Raw genomic sequence first — 22,482 nt, 5'->3', positions numbered from 1 at the left:
GGTCGGTGAGGCTTGGCACGAAGTCGGCGTTCCAAAACATCCCAAAGGTGTTCTGTAGGATTCAGGTCAGGACTCTGTGCAGGCCAGTCCATTACAGGGATGTGATTCTCGTGTAACCACTCCGCCATAGGCCATGCATTATGAACAGGTGCTCGATCGTGTTGAAAGACGCAATCGGCATCCCCGAATTGCTCTTCAGCAGTGGGAAGCAAGAAAGTGCTTAATACATCAATGTAGGCCTGTGCTGTGATAGTACCACGCAAACAACAAGAGGTGCAAGCCCTCGCCATGAAAAACACGACCACACCATAACACCACCGCCTCCGATTTTTACTGTTAGCACTACACACGCTGGCAGATGACGTTTAGCGGGCATTCGCCATACCCACACCTTGCCATCGGATCGTCACATTGTGTACCGTGATTCGTCACTCCACACAACGTTTTTACACTGTTCAGTCGTCCAATGTTTACGCTCCTTACACCAAGCGAAGCGTCGTTTGGCATTTACCAGCGTGATATGTGGCTTATGAGTAGCCGCTCGACCATGAAATCCAAGTTTTGCTCCACCCCTGCTGTCGCAGTACTTTCGGTGGATCCTGGTGCAGTTTGGATTTCCTGTGTGATGGTCTGGATAGATATATGCCTATTACATATTACGACCCTTTTCAACTGTCGGCGGTCTTTGCCAGTCAACAGATGAGGTCGGCCTGTATGCTTTTGTGCTGTACGTGTCCCTTCACGTTTCCACTTCACTACCACAACAAAAATAGTGGACCTAGAGATGTTTAGGATTGTGAAAATATTGCGTACAGACGTATGACACAAGTGACACCCAATTACCTGACCACGTTCGAAGACCGAGAGTTCAACGGAGTGCACTGTTCTGCTCTCTCACGATGTCTAATGACTACTGAGGTCGCTGATGTGGAGTACCTGGCAGTAGGTGGCAGCACAGTGCACCTAATATAAAAAAACATGTTTTGGTGGGTGTCCGGATACTTTTGATCACATAGTGTATAGTCTGTTGCTGGGGATTACGTCAAGCGTGACTCATAGGGCAAATACTATGTCCAAACATGGCACGAAAAAAGAAATGAGAGCATATTTCCTCAACAGAATGTAAGAAAGATAACAGGATACTTTATGCAGACGATATTTGGAACATGACAGTGTCGAAAATATTTAATTAGAAATTTTTTGTCACAGAAGAAATATAAAAATCAAGTGATTTCTCCACAACAGTAAAGCAGTTGAAGGAGGATGTGGTTAACACTAGCTGGTAGCGTGGTGATAAGCTCAGTGCGACTTTCTTCGGCAACTCGCTTGGTGGTCACATACGAAGAGATGCTCGTGATGGTCTGTAAGAGCGCGTACGCCGGATACTAACGGCAGTTCATCTTCCTTGTACACCAGGGCCGGCCACGGCTGCACGTGTGGGCCATGTGTGATCCAAGACCCGACCTGTCACTTGGCTTTGCTCGGTCCTTCTCGGAAGTACCCGGAAAAGCACAATGCTTCATTTGGTATTGCGGTGCGACATGTTGCGGGCGGCATAACTCTGTGTTCGGCAGAATCGCGGTGTCATCGCTGTTTACCTTTCGGTATTTGTTCGTGGTATGAAGGACGTTCACAGGTCCAGTGGCTGTTTGAACACGGAGAGGCGGTCTAGTGCCCTATCTTCACAAGCCTTTAAAAATAAATGGGAATGATAGGAGAAATGGCTGAGATTTCTCAGCATAAAAGATGGATACTGCACATATTCTACGAAACATTGTTACTATGCATAAAGAATTTAAGGATTTAGTTGACAACGAAAGAGGAAAAAATTACAACGATAGGCAGAAGAGATTCATTGTTCTGCACTTCAAGAATTAATTTGGGCTAAATTTGCAGGCGTGGACCACGCAATGAAACCGTTGGTACGAAGAGTATAATTTCTGAAGTCACACACATGAATCCACTGTCATTTGTAACGGTTTTCAATGGAACTGAACGAAAAGTATGGATACTTCATATAATACTGAAAGTAGATGGTTAAATCAAGAGCCATGCTCCGAACGATTTTTCGATTTGAAACTGACTCGGTCTAAGGCGCTGGTCCCGGTGGAGGTTCGAGTCCTCCCTCGGGCACGGGTGTGTGTTTGTCCTTAGGATGATTTAGGTTAAGTAGTGTGTAAACTTACGGACTGATGACCTTAGCAGTTAAGTCGCATAAGATTTCACACACATTTGAACATTTTTGAAACTGGCTATTGTTGAATTTATGAATGAAAAAGGAGTGCAGGAACGAAAATTAGAACATTCGGAATGGAATGCTGACTTCCATTTCAAGTGGACTTGACTGCACGCTGCCCACAGTAAGACATTGCACGGCAACTTCTCTCTAATTCGAGAGGGGATGCATTTGAAAAGAAAATAGCGTTGTACAAGGGACACATTCTGACAATAGACAGCCTAGTTCCCTAAGATCACTGGCCTTAAAGAAAACGCGAGGTTTGAAGAGTTCATTGCGGCCTTAAAGGAATTAAAAGGCTAGTTTTATAAAGGTTTTGAGGACGGTGTCAATCTTGCTTTAGTTTTCAAGCTGTTTTCGAACCGTTTGCTGTTTCAGTTGAAAGCATCCCTAAGCACGTGCAAATGTAACTGAATGACCTGCAATGTAATTCCAGTTTTGATGACAAAAGTTTTTACGTTAAAACTGTCCTGGACGTCTACACTGCGATCGTCAGGTAGTCTCCAAATGAGGTTGCAAAAGTGCTACAATATTTCGGTTGACATATTTGTGTGAATGACCTTTTTTCGATTGTTGTTGTAGTTGTGGTCTTCAGTCCTGAGACTGGTTTGATGCAGCTCTCGATGCTACTCTATCCTGTGCAAGCTGCTTCATCTCCCAGTACTTACTGCAAGAGGAGAATGGTAGAACCAGAAAGGAACAGGAGCAAATAACACTAAGGGTAGATGACACATTAGTAACCGATGGGCATACTGTGGCAAATCTATTTAACAAGTACTTTATATCCGTTACTGGTAGAATGGGATTGTCAGGATCAGTAAATAATGCCGTTGAATATCTGAAACTAGCCTTTACAAATAGCTTTAGGTACATGAATATGTCACTCACATCACCAAAAGAAATAACTTCCACAATAAAATCTTTAAAAACAAAGCATTCTAGTGGTTACGATGAAATATCAACAAAGTTAATTGAGGCATGTTCTTGTGAGTTTAGTACAATTCTAAGTTACTTGTGTAACCAGTCAATTATAACTGGGACATTTCCTGACTGGCTGAAATATGCAGATGTTAAGCCTCTGTTCAAGAAAGGGGATAAAGAGATGCCATCAAACTACAGACCGATTTCACTTTTGCCAGCATTCTCAAAAATTTTAGAAAAAGTAATCTACAGGCAGCTTCTCAACCACCTGACCACAAATAACATATTATCAAGAACACAGTTTGTATTTCTGAAGGGTTCTGATATCGAAAAGGCTATTTACACCTACAGTGAGAATGTACTTAATTCATTAAATGACAAGTTACAAGCAGCAGGTATTCTCTGTGATTTGTCAAAGGCATTCGATTGTGTAAACCACAACATCCTTCTAAATAAATTAGAATTCTATGGTGTCACAGGCAGTGCTGCAAAATGGTTCAAGTCATACCTCGCTAACAGGAAACAAAGGGTGTCAGTGCAAGGGACTAGTGAATTAAGTCATCAGTCGTCATCAGAATGGGAAGAAATGGGAAGGATCCATCTTAGGGCCATTGCTTTTTCTTGTACATCAATGATCTCTCATCAGTTACACTGCCTGAAGCAGAGTTCGTTTTGTTTGCAAATGACACAAGTATTGCAATAAATAGTATGTCGAGTGTACTTCTAGAAAGATCTGCTAATGATATTTTCATAGATATTAATAAATGGCTTAAAACCAACTCACCGACATTAAACTTCGAAGAGACTCACTATATGCAATTCAGAACCTGTAAGAGGTTTCCACCCAGCATATGCATAAAGTACGAAGAAGAGCAGATAGAAGAGGTTGACAGTCTTAAATTCCTGGGATTACAACTTGATAATAAATTCAGTTGGGAGGAGCACACCACAGAACTGCAGAAACGCCTTAACAAATCTGTATTTGCAATTCGAGTGTTAGCAGACATTGTTGTTGTTGTTGTGGTCTTCAGTCCTGAGACTGGTTTGATGCAGCTCTCCATGCTACTCTATCCTGTGCAAGCTTCTTCATCTCCCAGTACCTACTGCAACCTACATCCATCTGAATCTGCTTAATGTATTCATCTCTTGGACTCTCTAAGATTTTTACCCTCCACGCTGCCCTCCAATGCTAAATTTGTGATCTCTTGATGCCTCAGAACATGTCCTACCAACCGGTCCCTTCTTCTTGTCAAGTTGTGCCACAAACTCCTCTTCTCCCCAATTCTATTCAATACCTCCTCATTAGTTATGTGATCTACCCATCTAATCTTCAGCATTCTTCTGTAGCACCACATTTCGAAAGCTTGTATTCTCCTCTTGTCTAAACTATTTATCGCCCACGTTTCACTGCCATACATGGCCACACTCCATACAAATTTATGTTTCGATTAGGAAACTAAATAAGTCACGATTACGTAACAACTTGAGTGCAAAACTCTGAAATTATATTTCCGCACGCTGACGGTCTGTACCAAATGGAAGTTATATCATATACTTAGCATTTCAAACATAACTAAATAATACTGAAAATTCGTTTTGGTTGTCTTTGACGCTGAGAAATTTGAAATATAAAACAAAGTCGTATGCAGTCCGACTGCAGTGCCATTTAAATGCGGCGCATTCACAGATTTCCCCTGTTCCCCCTCCTCAGGCTTAGGCAGTGTGGCGTGGCGGCGGGGGAAGCGTGCCAGTCAGGTTAAGGGCTTTGGCACTCGGGCTCGTGCACGGCCCATGAGCCGATATTTTGGCTGGCTGGTTGGTTGGATGGATGGTTGGTTGATAAGGGGGAGGGGATCAAACAGCGAGGTCATTGGTCCCATCGGATTACGGAAGGGCAGGGAAGGAAGCTGGCCTTATTCATTCTGGAATTAGCCTGAAGTGATTTAGGGAAATCATGGAAAGCCTAAATCAGAATAGCTGGACGGGGGTTTTAACTGTCGTCCTCCCGAATGCGAGTCCAGTGTGCTAACCACTGCGCCACCCAGCTCGGTCTGAAGCGCCGAAGTCGACTGTTGGTGATGTGATTGTGAAATGGAAACGTGAGGGAACAAACACAACTAAACCAAGACCGAACATCCCTCAAGCAAAACGAACAAGGACCGTAGAGCACTGCGGAGCGCGGTTGTAAAAAATATCCCATGAAATCAGCGGAAAGGATTTGTCCTGAGTTTCAAAGTGATACTAGCAGTCCAGTGAGAACAATACCTGTTCAGGGAGTTAAAAAGAATGAGGTACAATGGTTGACTAGCTTCTCATAAGCTACTTACTCCTGTAGCCAGTGCCAAGCGACGGCTGCTACGCTGTGAAGGCCGACACCACTGGGCAGAGAATGACTTGGAACGAGTAATCTGGATGAATCCTACTGTGTCCTGAGTGTTTCCAACTCTTTCAGTAGTTTCTTTTCGCCAAGGATGCCTACTACTATGCTCTCCGTACGGGAGTCTGTGCGAGGTTCAAATGTCGGTATGTTTGTACGTGTCTCCTGCGTGAACAATTCCTTAAACGTGAAATAAAACTTCAGATGTCCTTTTGCTACCTTCTAGTACCGCCGGCCGGAGTGGCCGAGCGGTTCTAGGCGCTTCAGTCCGGAAACGCGCGACCGCTACGGTTGCAGGTTCGAATCCCGCCTAGGTCTTGGATGTGTGTGATGTCCTTAGGTTAGTTAGGTTTACGTAGTTCTAAGTTCTAAGGGACTGATGACCTCAGATGTTAAGTCCCATAGTGCTCAGAGCCATTTGAACCATTTTGAACCTTCTGCTACCACATCGGAGTGGTCAACTAGTGACTGGATAGAAGTCTTCGACATGCTTAGCGACTTCACTTAGGAGCAAAATTTTCTCGGATTCCCGGCCAGACTCTTCGGTAAGGTATGACGGTGGTAGTTGTATGCTTCGCGCATGCTTTTTTACAGGCGCACAGGTTTCTGCAACTTTTGCTTGTCGCTATTTGCGCGTTGTCTTCTGAACCGATATGGCAACAGAATTTGCTTACTCATCATTTCCCGAATTTTATTAGTAGACCACGATGGCTCCATTTCATCCGTAATCCACTTACTCGATACATATTTCTCCAGAGTGTGATTTACAGTCCGTCTGAACTTTGCCCATAATTTCTCTACTTCCATCATAATGGAATTCTGAAGTCCATTCATTGTATAAGTGGGGCGCTAGCAACTGCTTAGCTACTCTTTCTAGCAAAAATATTCTCCCAGCCTTCTAGATTTGATTTACTAACTTAACCACTCTCGCTTGATATCGTGGTCTTTAATCCTGTCTGTATACTAACACCATCGATAAGGTCATGCCTGTTTGTAGTTACCCGGTCTAAAATATTTACATTGCTGTCGAACTAGTTGCTCAAGACGGTTTTTGCAAACGTGTTCAAAAGTACTTCAGAAGACTAACTGCATGTAGCCCCAGCTCTTGCTATCTGGCTGTCGAAGGGCGAGTGTCCATTGGAATACCTCAGACTACTGCCGAATCTGAAGACACCCATGTGCACACCACAAGTACTCTGCTACCCGAGTACCTGGTTACTTTGTGAAGTATCAAGAGGAATTCTACAACTTTGTTGTGTAAGATAAGTCAGTATTCCCTTGAGTGTTCCTACGTTTCTCCAGAACCAAACTGCTCTTCATCGTTGTCATTCTCTACCTGTTTTTCCATTCTTCTGTAGGTTATTCTTGTCAGTATTTTGCTAACACGAATTATTAAACTGAAAGCTTGATAATATTCACACCTGTCAGCACCTGTCTTTTTTAGGAATATAATTATTCCGTTCTTCTTAAAGTGTGGGGCACTTCGCCTTTTTCCTGTATCTTGTACACAAGGTGGCACGGTTTTTTCGTAGCTGACTGTTCCAAGGATCTCGGTGATTCTGAGGGAATTTCATCTACTCCAGGGACCTTGTTCCGACTTGGCTCATTCAGTGCTCCGTCAAACCCATTGGAGGTATGCGAATAACCCGTCTTACCGCTAATGTTATCGCAAATGCGCTGAAGTTTACTCACTGAACTACTTGTTGAGACTCTTACCGTTCATCCTCTGTATTCATGACATGACAGAAAATATTAATTGTAACCTCAGTCTTTTTGCAGATAATATTGCTATTTACAATGAAGTTAAAGAAAAGCTAAAGCTTTAATCTACTCCAGGGTTGGTTTGAGCACCATGGTGCTTTACTAGACTTTTTTGTATTAATGTTATAATGCCGTTGCCTTCCTCCGACGTTTGAGCTCATTTACCCATTCATTCACTTGTAGGAGGACCTACAGTTTAACGTTGATTAGAATAACTGCCAACCTGAATCTTTCTACATTAACAAATATTGCTAGAGGTGGGGTGAGTGAGAAGTGACAGTACATGAATGGGGCCCAGACTAGGTAACATGAAAAGCACTAAAAGGGGAATATACAGTAGAGTTTTTAAGGTAAAAGGGGAAGGGGGAAAGAGGAAAATGGAAAGCGAGAAGGTGAGTTTCAAAATTTCTCAATGAACGGGAATAGTTAAATCTGTATCGGATATTCCAAAGTAGACAGGTGTGAATATTAATAAACCACGAATGTAATAAGCCATGCTTGCAAAATACCAACACAAGTCATGTATAGAAGAATGGAAAAACTGGCAGAACCTGACATGGGGGACGATCAGTATGAATTCCGGACAAATGTAGGAACACGCGAGGCCATACTGACCGTACGACTCGAGTTATAAATACGCCTGTGAATAGGAATACAAAGAAATGTAAGAAGGTGTTCCTACTTAGCGAGTGTGACAAGAAACTTATTTCAGATTACCTCTGCGTTCAGTATGATAATTTCAGCTCCAGCACTACCAAATTTGAAAGTCAATGGACAAAGTTCAAGAGCCTTGGGCAGTATGCTTTCGACAGGTATGGGCCGAATAAAGCTGTGAGAATGGAAAAGACCTGACGTGGTTCTAAAGCTGCATTATAAAACTGCTCCCGGAAGCAGAGAGAGCTTCACTGCAAATCCAAACGTAGCCAAAACTTCTCAGACAAACAAAAGTGAAGGAAGCCAAAATTAGCTTGAAGAGAGCCATCTGTAGGGTGTTCAACCAATTCGAAAGTACAGTTCTACCTGCTGACTTAACAAAAAATGCTAAGAAAATTTGGTCTTACGTTAAATCAGTAAATGGATCGAAGCCATCTTTCCTATTCTGTGATCATAAAGGCACTAAAACGGAGGATGAAAAAGAAAAGACCAAAGTACTAAATCGCTTTTTCCAAAAGCATTCCACATAGAAGGGTCGCACTTCAGTAGCTCCTTTAATTTGTCGCACGAACGACAAAGTGACAGATATCGAAGTAAGTTACCATTGCATGGAAAAGTTACTTAGTCGCTTAACAGAGTAGGGTCACTGGATATTATGTAAAATTACGCGATACTACACAAAGTGCGTGAAAGAACTTGCGCCTATACTAGAAAGTGTACCGTAGTTCTCTGGAGGAGCGAAGAGTTCCCAGTAACATGTCGTTCTCGTTTTCAAGAAGGTTTGTCGAACAGAATCTGGGCAGTCTAGTCCATTCCACGAATATTTTTCTACACAAACCACCGCCTCACAGACGCTACTTTATCGCAAGGTGCATTGTCGTAATCATACAATTAGTCATCGTCTCCGAACTGGTCCACTATTGGACGTACTACAGAATTCCGCAAAATGTGTTTGCATCCTTCCCCTCTTAAAAGCAATAAGAGAACCGCATCCTAATAACGAAAAGCACTCCAAAATTGTAGCACCACCTCCTCCGTACACCACCGTTGCCACAACACATGAAGGCAGGCAATGTTGTCCAGGTCTGGATGGAATCCACATTCGGTTTTGCAAAGAGTACTTTAAGACATTCGCCTCTTATTTAGCTCGCATTTTCGCAAATCTGGCGCTCAGCACAAAGACCTAATCGATTGGAAAATAGCGCAGCTGAGTCCTATATATAAGAAGCGTAAAAGAACTGGCCATCAAAAGTAAACAACAGTTTGCTGAAGAATTCTTGAACATATCCTTAGTTCGAATATAATAAAGTTCCTTGAGGCGGAAAATCTTTTGTCCACAAATCAACATGGTTTTAGAAAGTTTCACTCGTGTGAAACTCAGCTTGCCCTTTCCTGGCATGATATCCTACGAACTACGGAGAAGTGGTTCCATATCCCTAGACTTCGGAAAAGCGTTTGAGTCGGCGTCCCTTTGCAGCCCATTAACCAAGCTATGAGCTTATGGAATACATAACCAGATATCAGAGTGGCTCGAAGACTTCTTAAGTAACACGATTTCTTACTTTGTCTTCGACGGCGAGTGTTAATCACAGACAAGATTATTATCAGGAGTGTACCAGTGAAGTGTGATAGGACCGCTGTTACTCTATATAAATAAATGATCTGACGGATATATGAGCAACAATCTGCAGCTGTTTGCTGTGGCGTGCGGGAAGGTGTCGAAGTTGAGTGAGTGTTTGAGAGTACAGGATCGCTTAAACACAATATCTATTTGGTGTGACGAATGTCAACTTGCTCTAAATGTAGAAAAACGTAAGTTAATGCAGATGACTAAGAAGAATAGTCCCGTAACATTCTAATACAGCATTACTAGTATGCTACTTGACAGACAGATCGATTAAGTGTCTACGCGTAACGTTGCAAAGCAATTTGAAGTGGAACGAGCATGTAACGATTGTAGTTGGGAGAGTTTTAGGGCAATGTGGCATATATGCATAAGTGAGGCGGGCTGCTGGATTGTTTAACGGTATGTGCGATCAACGCGTGGTTCAGAAATGCTTCAGGAACTCGAATGGGAATCCCTGACGGGAACGCGACGTTCTTTTTGAGAACGCTATTGAGAAAATTTAGAGACCGGCATTAGAAGCTGACTTCAGGACGATATTACTGCCGCCAATGTACATTTCCAGAAAGGATCACGAACAAAAGATAAGAGGGAACAAAAGATAAGAGGAATTTGGGCAGGTGCGGAGGAAGACAGTCTAGTTCCATTTGCGAGTGGAACAGAAGGGAAATGACTAGCAGTGATAAAACGTACCTTCCACCACATACCGTACGATGGTTTGCGGAATATGTGTGTAGATGCAAACGTAGATAGGTGAAAGAAATGTAAACTTACGTTCATGGTTTTTATACACTCCTGGAAATTGAAATAAGAACACCGTCAATTCATTGTCCCAGGAAGGGGAAACTTTATTGACACATTCCTGGGGTCAGATACATCACATGATCACACTGACAGAACCACAGGCACATAGACACAGGCAACAGAGCATTCACAATGTCGGCACTAGTACAGTGTATATCCATCTTTCGCAGCAATGCAGGCTGCTATTCTCCCATGGAGACGATCGTAGAGATGCTGGATGTAGTCCTGTGGAACGGCTTGCCATGTCATTTCCACCTGGCGCCTCAGTTGGACCAGCGTTCGTGCTGGACGTGCAGACCGCGTGAGACGACGCTTCATCCAGTCCCAAACATTCTCAATGGGGGACAGATCCGGAGATCTTGCTGGCCAGGGTAGTTGACTTACACCTTCTAGAGCACGTTGGGTGGCACGGGATACATGCGGACGTGCACTGTCCTGTTGGAACAGCAAGTTCCCTTGCCGGTCTAGGAATGGTAGAACGATGGGTTCGATGACGGTTTGGATGTACCGTGCACTATTCAGTGTCCCCTCGACGATCACCAGAGATGTACGGCCAGTGTAGGAGATCGCTCCCCACACCATGATGCCAGGTGTTGGCCCTGTGTGCCTCGGTCGTATGCAGTCCTGATTGTGGCGCTCACCTGCACGGCGCCAAACACGCATACGACCATCATTGGCACCAAGGCAGAAGCGACTCTCATCGCTGAAGACGACACGTCTCCATTCGTCCCTCCAATCACGCCTGTCGCGACACCACTGGAGGCGGGCTGCACGATGTTGGGGCGTGAGCGGAAGACTGCCTAAAGGTGTGCGGGACCGTAGCCCAGCTTCATGGAGACGGTTGCGAATGGTCCTCGCCGATACCCCAGGAGCAACAGTGTCCCTAATTTGCTGGGAAGTGGCGGTGCGGTTCCCTACGGCACTGCGTAGGATCCTACGGTCTTGGCGTGCATCCGTGCGTCGCTGCGGTCCGGTCCCAGGTCGACGGGCACGTGCACCTTCCGCCGACCACTAGCGACAACATCGATGTACTGTGGAGACCTCACGCCCCACGTGTTGAGCAATTCGGCGGTAAGTCCACCCGGCCTCCCGCATGCCCACTATACGCCCTCGCTCAAAGTCCGTCAACTGCACATACGGTTCACGTCCACGCTGTCGCGGCATGCTACCAGTGTTAAAGACTGCGATGGAGCTCCGTATGACACGGCAAACTGGCTGACACTGACGGCGGCGGTGCACAAATGCTGCGCAGCTAGCGCCATTCGACGGCCAACACCGCGGTTCCTGGTGTGTCCGCTGTGCCGTGCGTGTGATCATTGCTTGTACAGCCCTCTCGCAGTGTCCGGACTAGTATGGTGGGTCTGACACACCGGTGTCAATGTGTTCTTTTTTCCATTTCCAGGAGTGTAGATTTGAGGACACCTTTTGATAGTGTTGACCGGAATACAGACTTTGAAGATAACAGGAATAAAATATCAGGGATACACACTTTGAAGCTCTGAAGATATCAAGGATAAAATAGACTCAGCGACTTGTAGAGAATTAAACTCTGAAGATATTAGGGATAAAATACACTGAGCGACTAGTAGAGAAACCATGATACAATGACAACAGGCGAAGGACATGGAAGAGAAGCGGTGATTGAGAAGTGAATGAGATAGGATTGTAGTCTATCCCCGATGTTATTGAAACTTAAAGATTGAGCAAGATGTGAAAAAAAAATCAATGAGGAATTTGGAAAGGGCACTTACGTTGATGAAGAATTGAAAGCTTTGAAGTTTGCCGTAATTCTCTTAAAGGCAAAGGACTTGGAAGAGTAGTTGAATGGAATGGACAGAGTCTTGAAATTTAAAAAGGCAATGCTGAGGACATTAAATTAAGAAATGAGACATTAGAATTTGTCGCTGAATTATTCTGTCTGATTAGCAAATTAACCGATCCCAAGCAGATGGTTCAAATGGCTCTGAGCACTATGGGACTTAAAATCTGAGGTCATCAGTCCCCTAGAACTTAGAGCTACTTAAACCTAACTAACCTAAGGACATCACACATCCATGCCCGAGGCACGATTCGAACCTGCGACCGTAGCGGTCGCGCGGTTCTAGACTGTAGCGCCTAGAACCGCTCGGCCATCCCCAGGCCGGCCTACCCGAGTCAGCCATGGCTTTGTGTTGCCTGTCCTTAATTCTCTTGTACAGAAGTACATAGCATGTAATCTTTCCTGAAAAACATCACGCTAATACCCCGTAACACCGACGTTAGCCTTAAAATGTTCAAATGTGTGTGAATTCCTAAGGGACCAAACTGCTGAAGTCATCGGTCTCTAGATTTACACAACTACTTACGCTAACTTATGCTAAGAACAACACACACACACACCCATGCCCGAGGTAGGACTCGAATCTCCGGCGGCAGAGACCGTGCAGTCCATGACACGTTAGCCTTCATAAAGGCATCTGCTGCACAAGGAAAAAGGAGTCCACAAGTGTTTCCAAGGTGACATATCTAGCACAAAGCAACTCATTCACGATCACATCCCGTAGAGTTACCAAATTGCGTGGATGTTAACTGTTACGTTTTACTCGCTGTTCCGCGTACTTCCCGACATTTTCTAAGCCATTACGAGTGGATGACACTTTGAGCTTCGTCACACTGGCAATGTCTGCTCGCAGCCTTGCGAATATGTCTGTTGTCACATTGGAAGACGGTTGTATCCACAGCATACTCATACAGAAAATTCGCATTGATAATCGAAAAATCTGGCACCTTCATTCACGGCGTGGTCATGGGAACGTGCAAGCACGACGGCTCCTTTCTGCCTTTTTGTTACGTCTGCGCATCGGCCCATGTCAGTGCGCTGATTACTTACAACTGACTGTCACACTGACACTTCCTCAATAAATTTTGTCAGCGGTGGAGGGTCACGTGGTCGCCTAGTGCCAGCTGCACACCCTCTAGAGCGCTCCAAAGACACCAGTGCGGTCTTTGGAGGTGGCGAGTAATATTTTCTACAGTGAGCTGCTCATTGACACTATAATCTTGGCTCCCTCTACCACTTGAAGAAATCGCCGAATCCTCCCAACAGCTTCAGAGAGATTCAAGAACACCGAGGGAAGGGCGAGAGCGGAAGCAGACAGGGTGCAGCAGTATAAGCAGCGGCGGCCGCTGACCTGGTGGGACGTCCCTGTGCTGCGGCCCGCGGCGGCGCGCGTCGCGGTGCTTGAAGACGAACGGCCGCTCGGCGCCCAGCGACAGCGACGCGATGGGCGCCCCGGCGTCCAGGTCCGCCTCGTCGTCCCGGTGCTCGCCCATGTGGTCGTTGCCGTCTCGGTACCTGCCGATACAGACACGGGGGTTGTTTGGGGGGAGAGACCAAACTGCGAGGTCATCGGTCTCATCTGATTAGGGAAAAGGAAGATGGCCGTGCCTTTTCAAAGGAACCATCCCGGCATTTGCCTGGAGCGATTTAGGGACATCACGGGAAACCTAAATCAGGATGGCCGGGAACGGGATTGAACCGTCGTCCTCCCGAATGCGAGTCCAGTGTGCTAACCACTGCGCCACCTCGCTCGGTTTTAGTTATTTGTTTGTTTATTGTTGACACTAGCAGTTGCCTGCAACCGGTCTTACAAACGCATGTTGTAACGGTATTTCGAAAGGGTCACGATAACCTCTCCATTAACAAAATATCTCGGACTACTACTCCGTTCGGATGTCCTGGAGGCGAGTACCAAAGGGGAGGTGACCACGAGAAAAAGATTCAATAACTGACGGAAGGATCATGTTCTTCGAATCGCTGCGTCGAATGTCAGACATTTGAACGTGGTAGGGAAGCTAGAAAATCTAAAAAGGGAAATGCAGAGGCTCAATCTATATATAGTCGCGAATCAGTCAGGAAAAATGAAAAAAGACAAGAATTTCTTGGGAGACGAGTGTAGGATACTATCAACAACAGTAGAAAATAGTGTAAGGTTAGTGGGATTCGTTATGAATAGGAACGTAGGACAAAGAGTGAGTTACTGTGAACAGTTCAGTGATAGGGTTGTTCTCATCAGAACCGACAGCAAACCAACACCGACAACAGTAGTTCAGGTATCAAGCCGTCATCGCAAGCAGAGGATTAAGACAGAGATAATGTATATGAGGATGATCGACAAGTAACTCAGTACGTAAATGAAGATGAAAATTGGATTATGGGGGACTGGAACGCGCTTCTAGGGGAGGCAGTAGGAGATACGCTTATAGGAGAACATAATCTGGCAGCAGGAATGACCGAAGAGAAACACAAATTGAGTTCTGCAATAAATATCACTAAGTAATAGGGAATATCTTTTTAAGAATCACAAGAGGAGATATTCTTGGAAAGCGCCGGGAGATACAGCAAAATCTCAGCTTACATCACGGTCAGACAGAGATTCCGAAATCAGATATTGGATTCTAAACCATATCCAGGAGAAGATAAAGACTCACATCACAATTTACTAATGATGAAAAATAGGCTGAAGTTTAAGAGACTAGTGAGAAAGAATCATTGCACAAAACAGTGGGATATGAAAGTACTAAGGAATAAAGAGATACGCTCGAAATTTTCTGAGACTATCGATAATGCGATAACGTATAGGTCAGTAGGCAGTTCCTTTGAAGAAGGGTGGTCGTCTCTTAAAAGGGAAATCACAGACGTTGGAAAGAAAAAAGTAGCTACCAGGAAGGTGACTGCAAAGGAACCATGGGTGACAAGAAGTACTCCAGCTGATTGATGAACGAAGAAAGCACAAAAATGTTCATGGAAATCCAGCAATACGGAAATACAAGCCACTTACCAATGAAATAAATAGGATGTGCAGGGAAGTTAAGGTTAAACGGCTGCATGGAGAATGTGAAGAAATCGAAAAGAAAATGGTTGTCAGAAGGACTGGCTCAGCCCACAGTAAAATCAAAACAATCTTCGGTGAAATTAAAATCAAGGGTGATAACACTAAGAGTGGAATGGGAATTCTACTGTTGAACGCAGAGGAGAGAGCGCATAGGTAGAAAGAGCACAGGGAAGTCCTCTATGACGGGAAAGACTTGTTTGATGTGTTAGAAGAAGAAACGGATCGATTTAGAAGAGACAGAGGTCCAGTATTAGAAGGAAAATTTAAAAGAGCTTTGGAAGAATTGGGATCAAATAAGGCAGAAGCGGTAGATAACGTTCCATCGGAATTTCTAAAATAATTGCGGGAAGTGGCAGCAAAACGACGATTCACGTTGGTGTGTAGAATGTATGAGTCTGACGATGTACCAACTGCCTTTCGGAAAAACATCATCCACACAGGTCTGAACATTGCAAGTGCTGACAAGTGCGAGAATTATATACTGATCAGCTTAACTACTCTTACATGCAAGTTGCCGGCAGGAACAATGTACAGAAGAATGGAAAAGAAAACTGAGGATATGTTACATGAAGATCAGGTTGTCTTTAAGAAAGGTAATGGCACCGGAGAGACTTCTGACGTTACACTTGATACTGGAAGCGAGGCCAAAGAATAATGAAGACACGTTCATAGGATTTGTAGACTTGAATAAAATGTTCGACAATGTAAAATGATGCAAGATGTTCGAAATTCTGAGAAAAGTAGGAATAAGCTATGGGGACAGAATGGTGATTTAGAATATTTACAAGAACCAGGAAACAATAACGCTGGAAGACCAAGAAAGAAGTGCTCGGATTAAGGAGGATATGAGACAAGGATGTAGTCTTTCGCCGCTATTGTTCAAACTATACATCGAAGAAGCAATCATGGAAATAAAGGAAAGGTTCAAGAGCGAAATTAAGATTCAGGATAAAATATATCAATGATACGATTCGCTGATAACATTGCTATCCTCAGTGAAACTGAAGAGGAATCACAGGGTCTCCTGATTGGAATGAACAGTCTAATGCGTAAGGACTATGGACTGAGAGTAAATCGAAGAAACATGAAAGTAATGAGAAGGTACAGGAATGAGAACAGCGCGAAACTTAACATCGGAATTGGGGATCACGAAGTAGACGAAGTTAAGGAATTCTGCTGTCTAGGCAAAACGGACGGAGCGAAGATGACATAAAAAGCAGACTAGCAGCGGCAAAAACGGCTTTCACGGCCAAGAGAAGTCTACTACTATCAAATATCGGCCTTAATTTGAGGAAGAAATTTCTGAGATTTACGTCTGGAGCACGCAGTTGCATGGTAGTGAAACATGGACTGTGGGAAAACCAGAACAGAAGAGAATAGAAACATTTGAGACGTGATGCTACAGAAGCATGTTGAAAATTCTGGGGACTGATAATGTAAGAAATATGGTGGTTCTCTAAAGAATATGCGAGGAAGAATCGTTGTGGATGTCACTGCAAGATGCTTGAATCAATATCTCCAAAACCTAGCAGACCCGATGTCTCAACGTTTCTGGGAGGTCGCTGGGGAGATGCTAGTTATTATCATCACATCTCGTGTGCTTCCACGTGACTTTTCGCTATTCAGTGTATTTCCTGTGCATATTTTCTCGGATATGTCGACGTGAGAGTGCTGTCAACGTGTGACAATGCACCTAAGACGTGTGTAGCGAATTGCGCTTGTAAGTTGTACGCGAGCATTTGGCACAACACCAATAGAAGCATTGCTATTAAAAGCAGGGCATTGACAAGGTGAGGTATAACTAGAGAACTGGTGATTTAAAAAAAAAAAAAAAAAAAAAAAAACGGATACCGTGCAGCTTCAGTGCTGGAGAACCTGTACGTGGCAGAGGGACTGGGACAATATGGACACTGGTCGTCGTGTTTAGCAATTCGAGAGAAGAAGAAACTCCAGTATATGAACCCAAGTAGAGGCATGTTCCTTTCATAATGATACATGGACCGTACCTTGTATACCGTACCACAGTGCTCTCTAAAAAGCGATTTCAATGGCATCGTCCGTCTAGATGTGGATCTTCAACCTGCATAAAGAAACCCTGACTCCGGGGCAACTAATAATATTTTGGAGTGCATTTTTGCTCTGTAGCGGAGTGTACGCTGATTAGAAACTTCCTGGCCCCTTAGAATTGTGTTCCTAGCCGGATTCGAACATGGGACCTCTGCCGTTCACGATCAAGTGGTCTACCGACTGCACCCGTACCTCATCTCCTACCTTCCAAACTTCACAGAAGTTCACCTGAAGGTAAAGAGCGAGGGACTGATGGAAGTAAAGCCGTGAGGGTGGGCCGTGATTCTGCTTAAACAGATCAGCTGGCAGAAAACATTCCAGTGAAAGGCAATGGTCACAGATTCGAATGTTGGTGCAGCACACTGTTTTAATCGGTCAGGAAGTTTCAAAAATTAGGGTGATAACCAAATATCTTGTAAAGGAACTTCTAAGGTTCAGGGCACAAAGGAACGTAAAGAGCAGAAGCGTCAAGCACATCAAAAAGCTACCGTTATCACATTTTGAGGTAACAGGAAGAAAAATAATTGTTGCCTAATATACTAAACTCATACTTGTACATTAACAATGTCCTTTGTACCTTCTATTAATTACTGAAATTGGAAGAAATATGTTATTTATTGTTTTTGTCTACAGAAATTAAGTCGTGTGTACTTTGTAATTCTCGTTCATGGTGTGGATCATATATTCGAAAACCGGCCAACTCAGTAATACACAGCGACTCGGCTTCTACCAACTCCAACACAAGTATCTGGCTCTATCTGGACAACTATAAAACTTAACAGGTGCAGACTGTGCGGTAACTCGAGTTTTACAGAAACCAGCAGAGATTCAACGTATAATAGAATTCAAAACGGAATTAATTTTAAGAACTTGTGAAGGTAAATATTTGGGGTAGAGTTGTAGGATTTTAACTGTATTGTTTTTATTATTAGTAGTAACATGCAAAATACAAAGTGACATAAATTTCTAAACATACGATACATTCTTAACGAAAGTTCCGCGCTCTGGGCCTAGTCGGGCCAACCGGCCCCTACGGACGGCAGCGTCGTCCTCTGCAAATGGCGTCATCGGATATGGCATGGAATGACATTTGGTCAGCACACGGCTCACTCGGCCGTTGTCACGATCTTGGAACCGCTACTAATCCATCAAGTAGCTCCTCAGTCGGCTTGACGAGGATGAGTGCATACCGTATGACCTCCCACCAAGGAAAAAAACATTGGCTGTACTGGGAATCGAACCCGGGTCCCCTAAATGACAGTTAACCCCGCTAACCACTTACCTGCGGAAGCGGAAGTCTACATTTGTACTATTTTTTACCCTTCATTCTTCTGATTGGTTTGATCCGATCCATTAATTCCTCTCCTGTGCCAGTCTTTTTGTTTCAGAGTAGTATTTGCAACGATCGATGTGTATCAATCTCCCTTTTCCTCCAGAGTTGTTACACTCTGCTGCTCCTTCTAGCACAATCAAGGTTGTTTCCTGATGTCTTAGCAGATGTCTGTCATCCTGTCCTTTCTTCTTGTCCTTGTTTTGACACCATCCAAACATTTCTCGATTCTGTTAAGATAGAACGATGTGCCTGTCCCAAGCCATGGTTGTGAACACACTGTAGCATTCTACAGGCCAATTGCGTGCAATCAGAGAATGGTGACACTTTGCACTGTCCCGCTGAAACAAGCCATTTCGATCAGGGATGAAGACGGTCTTCTAGAATGTCCACATAAGGTGCACCTGTCATGAGTCCAAGCAGCCGGACAACAGGGTCTAGTTGTGGGCAGGCAAACACAGCCCAGACCGTTATTGTGCTAACTCCTGCCTGGATATTCAGGATCCATAGCTTCAAGGAGCATGCGAAAGCTCTCACTCACCCATCAAATGGATGCAAATCAAATCGGAATTCCTACACTCCGCCACTGTTCCATTTTCCAGGGACGATGGTGGCAGGCTATGCCAGCCGCTGAGCTCTTTGTCGAGGTGTCTGCAATTTGACATGAGTCAGTCGCCGACGGTTGAAGTGTGTGCGAGCATTCGTCTCTATACAGTCGTGGTAGAAATGGGATCCTGATGCCACCTGTTCAAATTGGCTGACATCTGACGATCGCCTGGTACGGCTCTGCGGATGCAATGCGACATCATCTCGACATACAGTTTCATTGGTATTTACCTGTATGGTAAAATTGTCACTGAAGATCCACCGTAGACACTGTTGACCTCGGAAACACGATTTCTTGTGTGATGCTACAACCCATGCACCTTCCAGGGATCCTCACGATCTTTCTCGTGATTGAATAAAAATAACGAATAAACTAATCAAGAACTAAAATGAAATTTTCAATCTGCAGCGGAGTGTGCGATGATGTGAAACTTTCTGGCAGAATAAAACTGCGTGCCGGACCGAGACTGATGAAGTATAAACTCTCAATCTACAATGAAATACACTTCATATACTTGGTTTCTGAAGCATGCGCTGCCCACCAGTAGTTATGTTGCCACTCAATGCCATAGAGACCTGTACTGGAAATGCGACAATGTGTTTCACTCAAAAAGCCTTGAAATATCAGTTTCCCAGAGAGATTATGTGCACTTCTAAGTTTTACAGGTAGTTATTTTACGCAACAGAGGTACATCAACAGGACAGTGTGATAACGGATTTCGGGAATAGTGTTGCAAATGTTTGCCAGTTTTATACAGAATATACGCAGTAAGATACAGAGCACACGAAATACATTGCCTGCCTAAAAAGAGAAGCACCCAAAAGGGGGGAAGGAAACGAAATGGACTGTCTGGATTGTGAGGATACGTGATGTTATTTCATTGAAAACAAAATCGAGTCAAATTTACAAACAAGCTGACAATATGAACCCATTTACCACTATGACGTTGCATCGCTTCTGGCCTGGATTCGTGTACTGTTTCGGTTGTGAAGGGTGTCATGAAGCCGTTGTATCTTCTCTTGATGCGAGTGGGACAACAACTGGTGTAACTTGTAGAAATAAGAAATACCAACGGCGGTACTTTTTATAAAATATATTAATTACGCAACCAGTTGCGACGCTACATCTCCAAGCCCCTATGGAAACTGAACGGTGAAATCCAATCGTCGGTGCATTACGACCGGTACCATGTGTACTGCCTGGCCTCGTGGACTTTTCACACGATGTGTGCACTTCAGCCATCTAACAGCAACTACAGCTGTAGACAATTGTTGTTAGATGGCTGGAGGGCACAGAGCATGTAAAAAGATATCCACGAGGCCGGCCAAGACACATGGTACCTGTCCTAATGCACCGAGGATTGGATTTCACCATTCAGTTAGCATAGGGGCCTGAAGATGTAGTGTCAAAACTGGTTGCGTAATTAATATATTTTATAAAAAGTACTGCTGTTGATATTACTTTTGTTTACAAGTTTATGATCAGCCACGGTCCCACGTCCACTTCAGTGATGAATCATCTGTTTTAACTTGTCACTGATATCCTGGATTCTGGCATTCAGACGGAGATTAGGCCCGAGCTAATCCCTTATATGTTCTACCACAAGCAGCCTTGGGTACCTTCCTGGTTGCTGGAGTACCTAAACATCAGGCAGGCACTTTATGGAGACACGTGCCGTACGTGGACGAGCACCGTCCTGTTAAAAAATGACGCCACGCTACAGCCGCGTGGGAGGTAGCACATGACAATATAGGCTGTCCGTGACGTGAGGTACTGTCGTGCCGTCACAGTTCCCTCACCCACTGCCTGCAGTGACGACACATCATACCCAATGGGTCCCACAGCACGATACCAGGAGTAACACCACTACGCCTCTGCAAAACAACGGAAGAACTGGACCTTCCCCAGGTCGCTGTCATGCTCGTCGACGATGGCATCTGGAGTAATGCACGACTGTGATTCATTGCTGAATACAATATGACGCCATATATCGGCAGTGGTCCGTGCTTCCCGACCACAGCACCACTCCGAACGCTTCCGTTTGTGTTGTTGTGGTGACAAGCAGTCTATGCCTGGGACGGTAATTCCCTAGTCCAGGCGCTGCTTGTCTCCCACCAATATTGCGAGATGACACAGAATGCTGCAGTCAGTCCATTATTTGCTCTCGGATTGGAGGCGCAGATGTGAAGGTGTGACGATGCGCTTCGTGCACAATACGACGACCCCCTCTTGTGGTGGTCATACGTGGTTGATTGGATCCATGAAGACGAGCATGCCTGCCATCCGGTTGACATGCAGTCCAATATCGCTCCAAGGAGGAGGAAGATTGGTTTTAATGTCCCGTCTAAATCGAGGTTATAAGGGACGGAGTACAAGATCGGCCTGTGTCAAGGATGGGGGAAGGGAATCAGCCCCGCCATTTCAAAGGAACCATCCCTGCATCTGCTTGGAGCGGTTTAGGGAACTCACAGAAAACCTAAATCTGGATGGCCGGACGCGGGCTTGAACCGTCGCCTTCCACAGTGCCAGCCCAGTGCGCTAACCATTGCGCCGCCTCGCTCGGTATCGCCCCACGAATCTAGATATATCACGATGAGAGCGGCTGGCCAGTTGGAGGCACGTGAAGCCCCTTGCATCCCCGTCAGGTGCTGATGAACCAGTCTCACAATACGCAGCCTCTCCGCTGCCTTCACAGTGATCACTCAATACGGGCGCCGTTCACGCCGCCTTACATACCCTACCAACCCTAGTAACAATGCTAAAAAAGAACAGCATTAAAGGGTTCTGGTGGTTGTTCTGCCTGTCAGAGAGTTACAAATCTAGTCACCCACATACCTCCCGATGGTGTGTCAGTGTACGAAGTTACATTCACATCAGACCATGTGTTCTGGGAGTTTAATTTTTTGTCTCAGACTGTATATTCGGAGTAGCAAATTCTCTGTAATATTTGCAGCAAAACCACAAGTGAGGTTGTAAAATTCGTAGCTCGCATAAAGGAATTACTTACTTTGGTCGCGTCTATATCTTCTAATGAAGTATTCCAATACTGTGCTTATCTGACAGTTCCCTGTTTTAGAAACCATTACAGTAAATGCCGTAAGTTTCACAATCGGAAAAACGGCATTTCAGATGCACAACACTTTCACAGTGAGGCCTCATGGAGATGATAAATTTATGGAGTTTTTACTTCAACTCAACAAGAACATTCAATTCACTGTGTAATATAG

The 22,482-nt window shown here is 44.6% G+C and overlaps 1 protein-coding gene across 3 annotated transcripts in view; it reads right to left on the bottom strand.

The window, feature by feature from the left end:
• LOC126347709 (DNA oxidative demethylase ALKBH2-like) overlaps nucleotides 1-22,482 on the bottom strand; it is a 182,178-nt gene that overhangs the window by 3,268 nt on the left and 156,428 nt on the right. For 2 of the 3 annotated variants that reach the window (XM_050002299.1, XM_050002307.1), the window contains one exon: nucleotides 13,548-13,711. The exons of the other annotated variant lie outside the window; for it this stretch is intronic. In XM_050002299.1, the coding sequence (XP_049858256.1) occupies nucleotides 13,548-13,711 (164 nt within the window). The remainder of the gene's footprint in view (nucleotides 1-13,547; nucleotides 13,712-22,482) is intronic. 3 annotated transcript variants of the gene reach the window in all.

This window comes from Schistocerca gregaria, chromosome 1 (assembly GCF_023897955.1).
Source record: "Schistocerca gregaria isolate iqSchGreg1 chromosome 1, iqSchGreg1.2, whole genome shotgun sequence".
NCBI lineage: Eukaryota > Metazoa > Arthropoda > Insecta > Orthoptera > Acrididae > Schistocerca > Schistocerca gregaria.
Note: the sequence above shows the minus strand (reverse complement) of the source record. Positions and strands in the feature narration are given on the sequence as shown.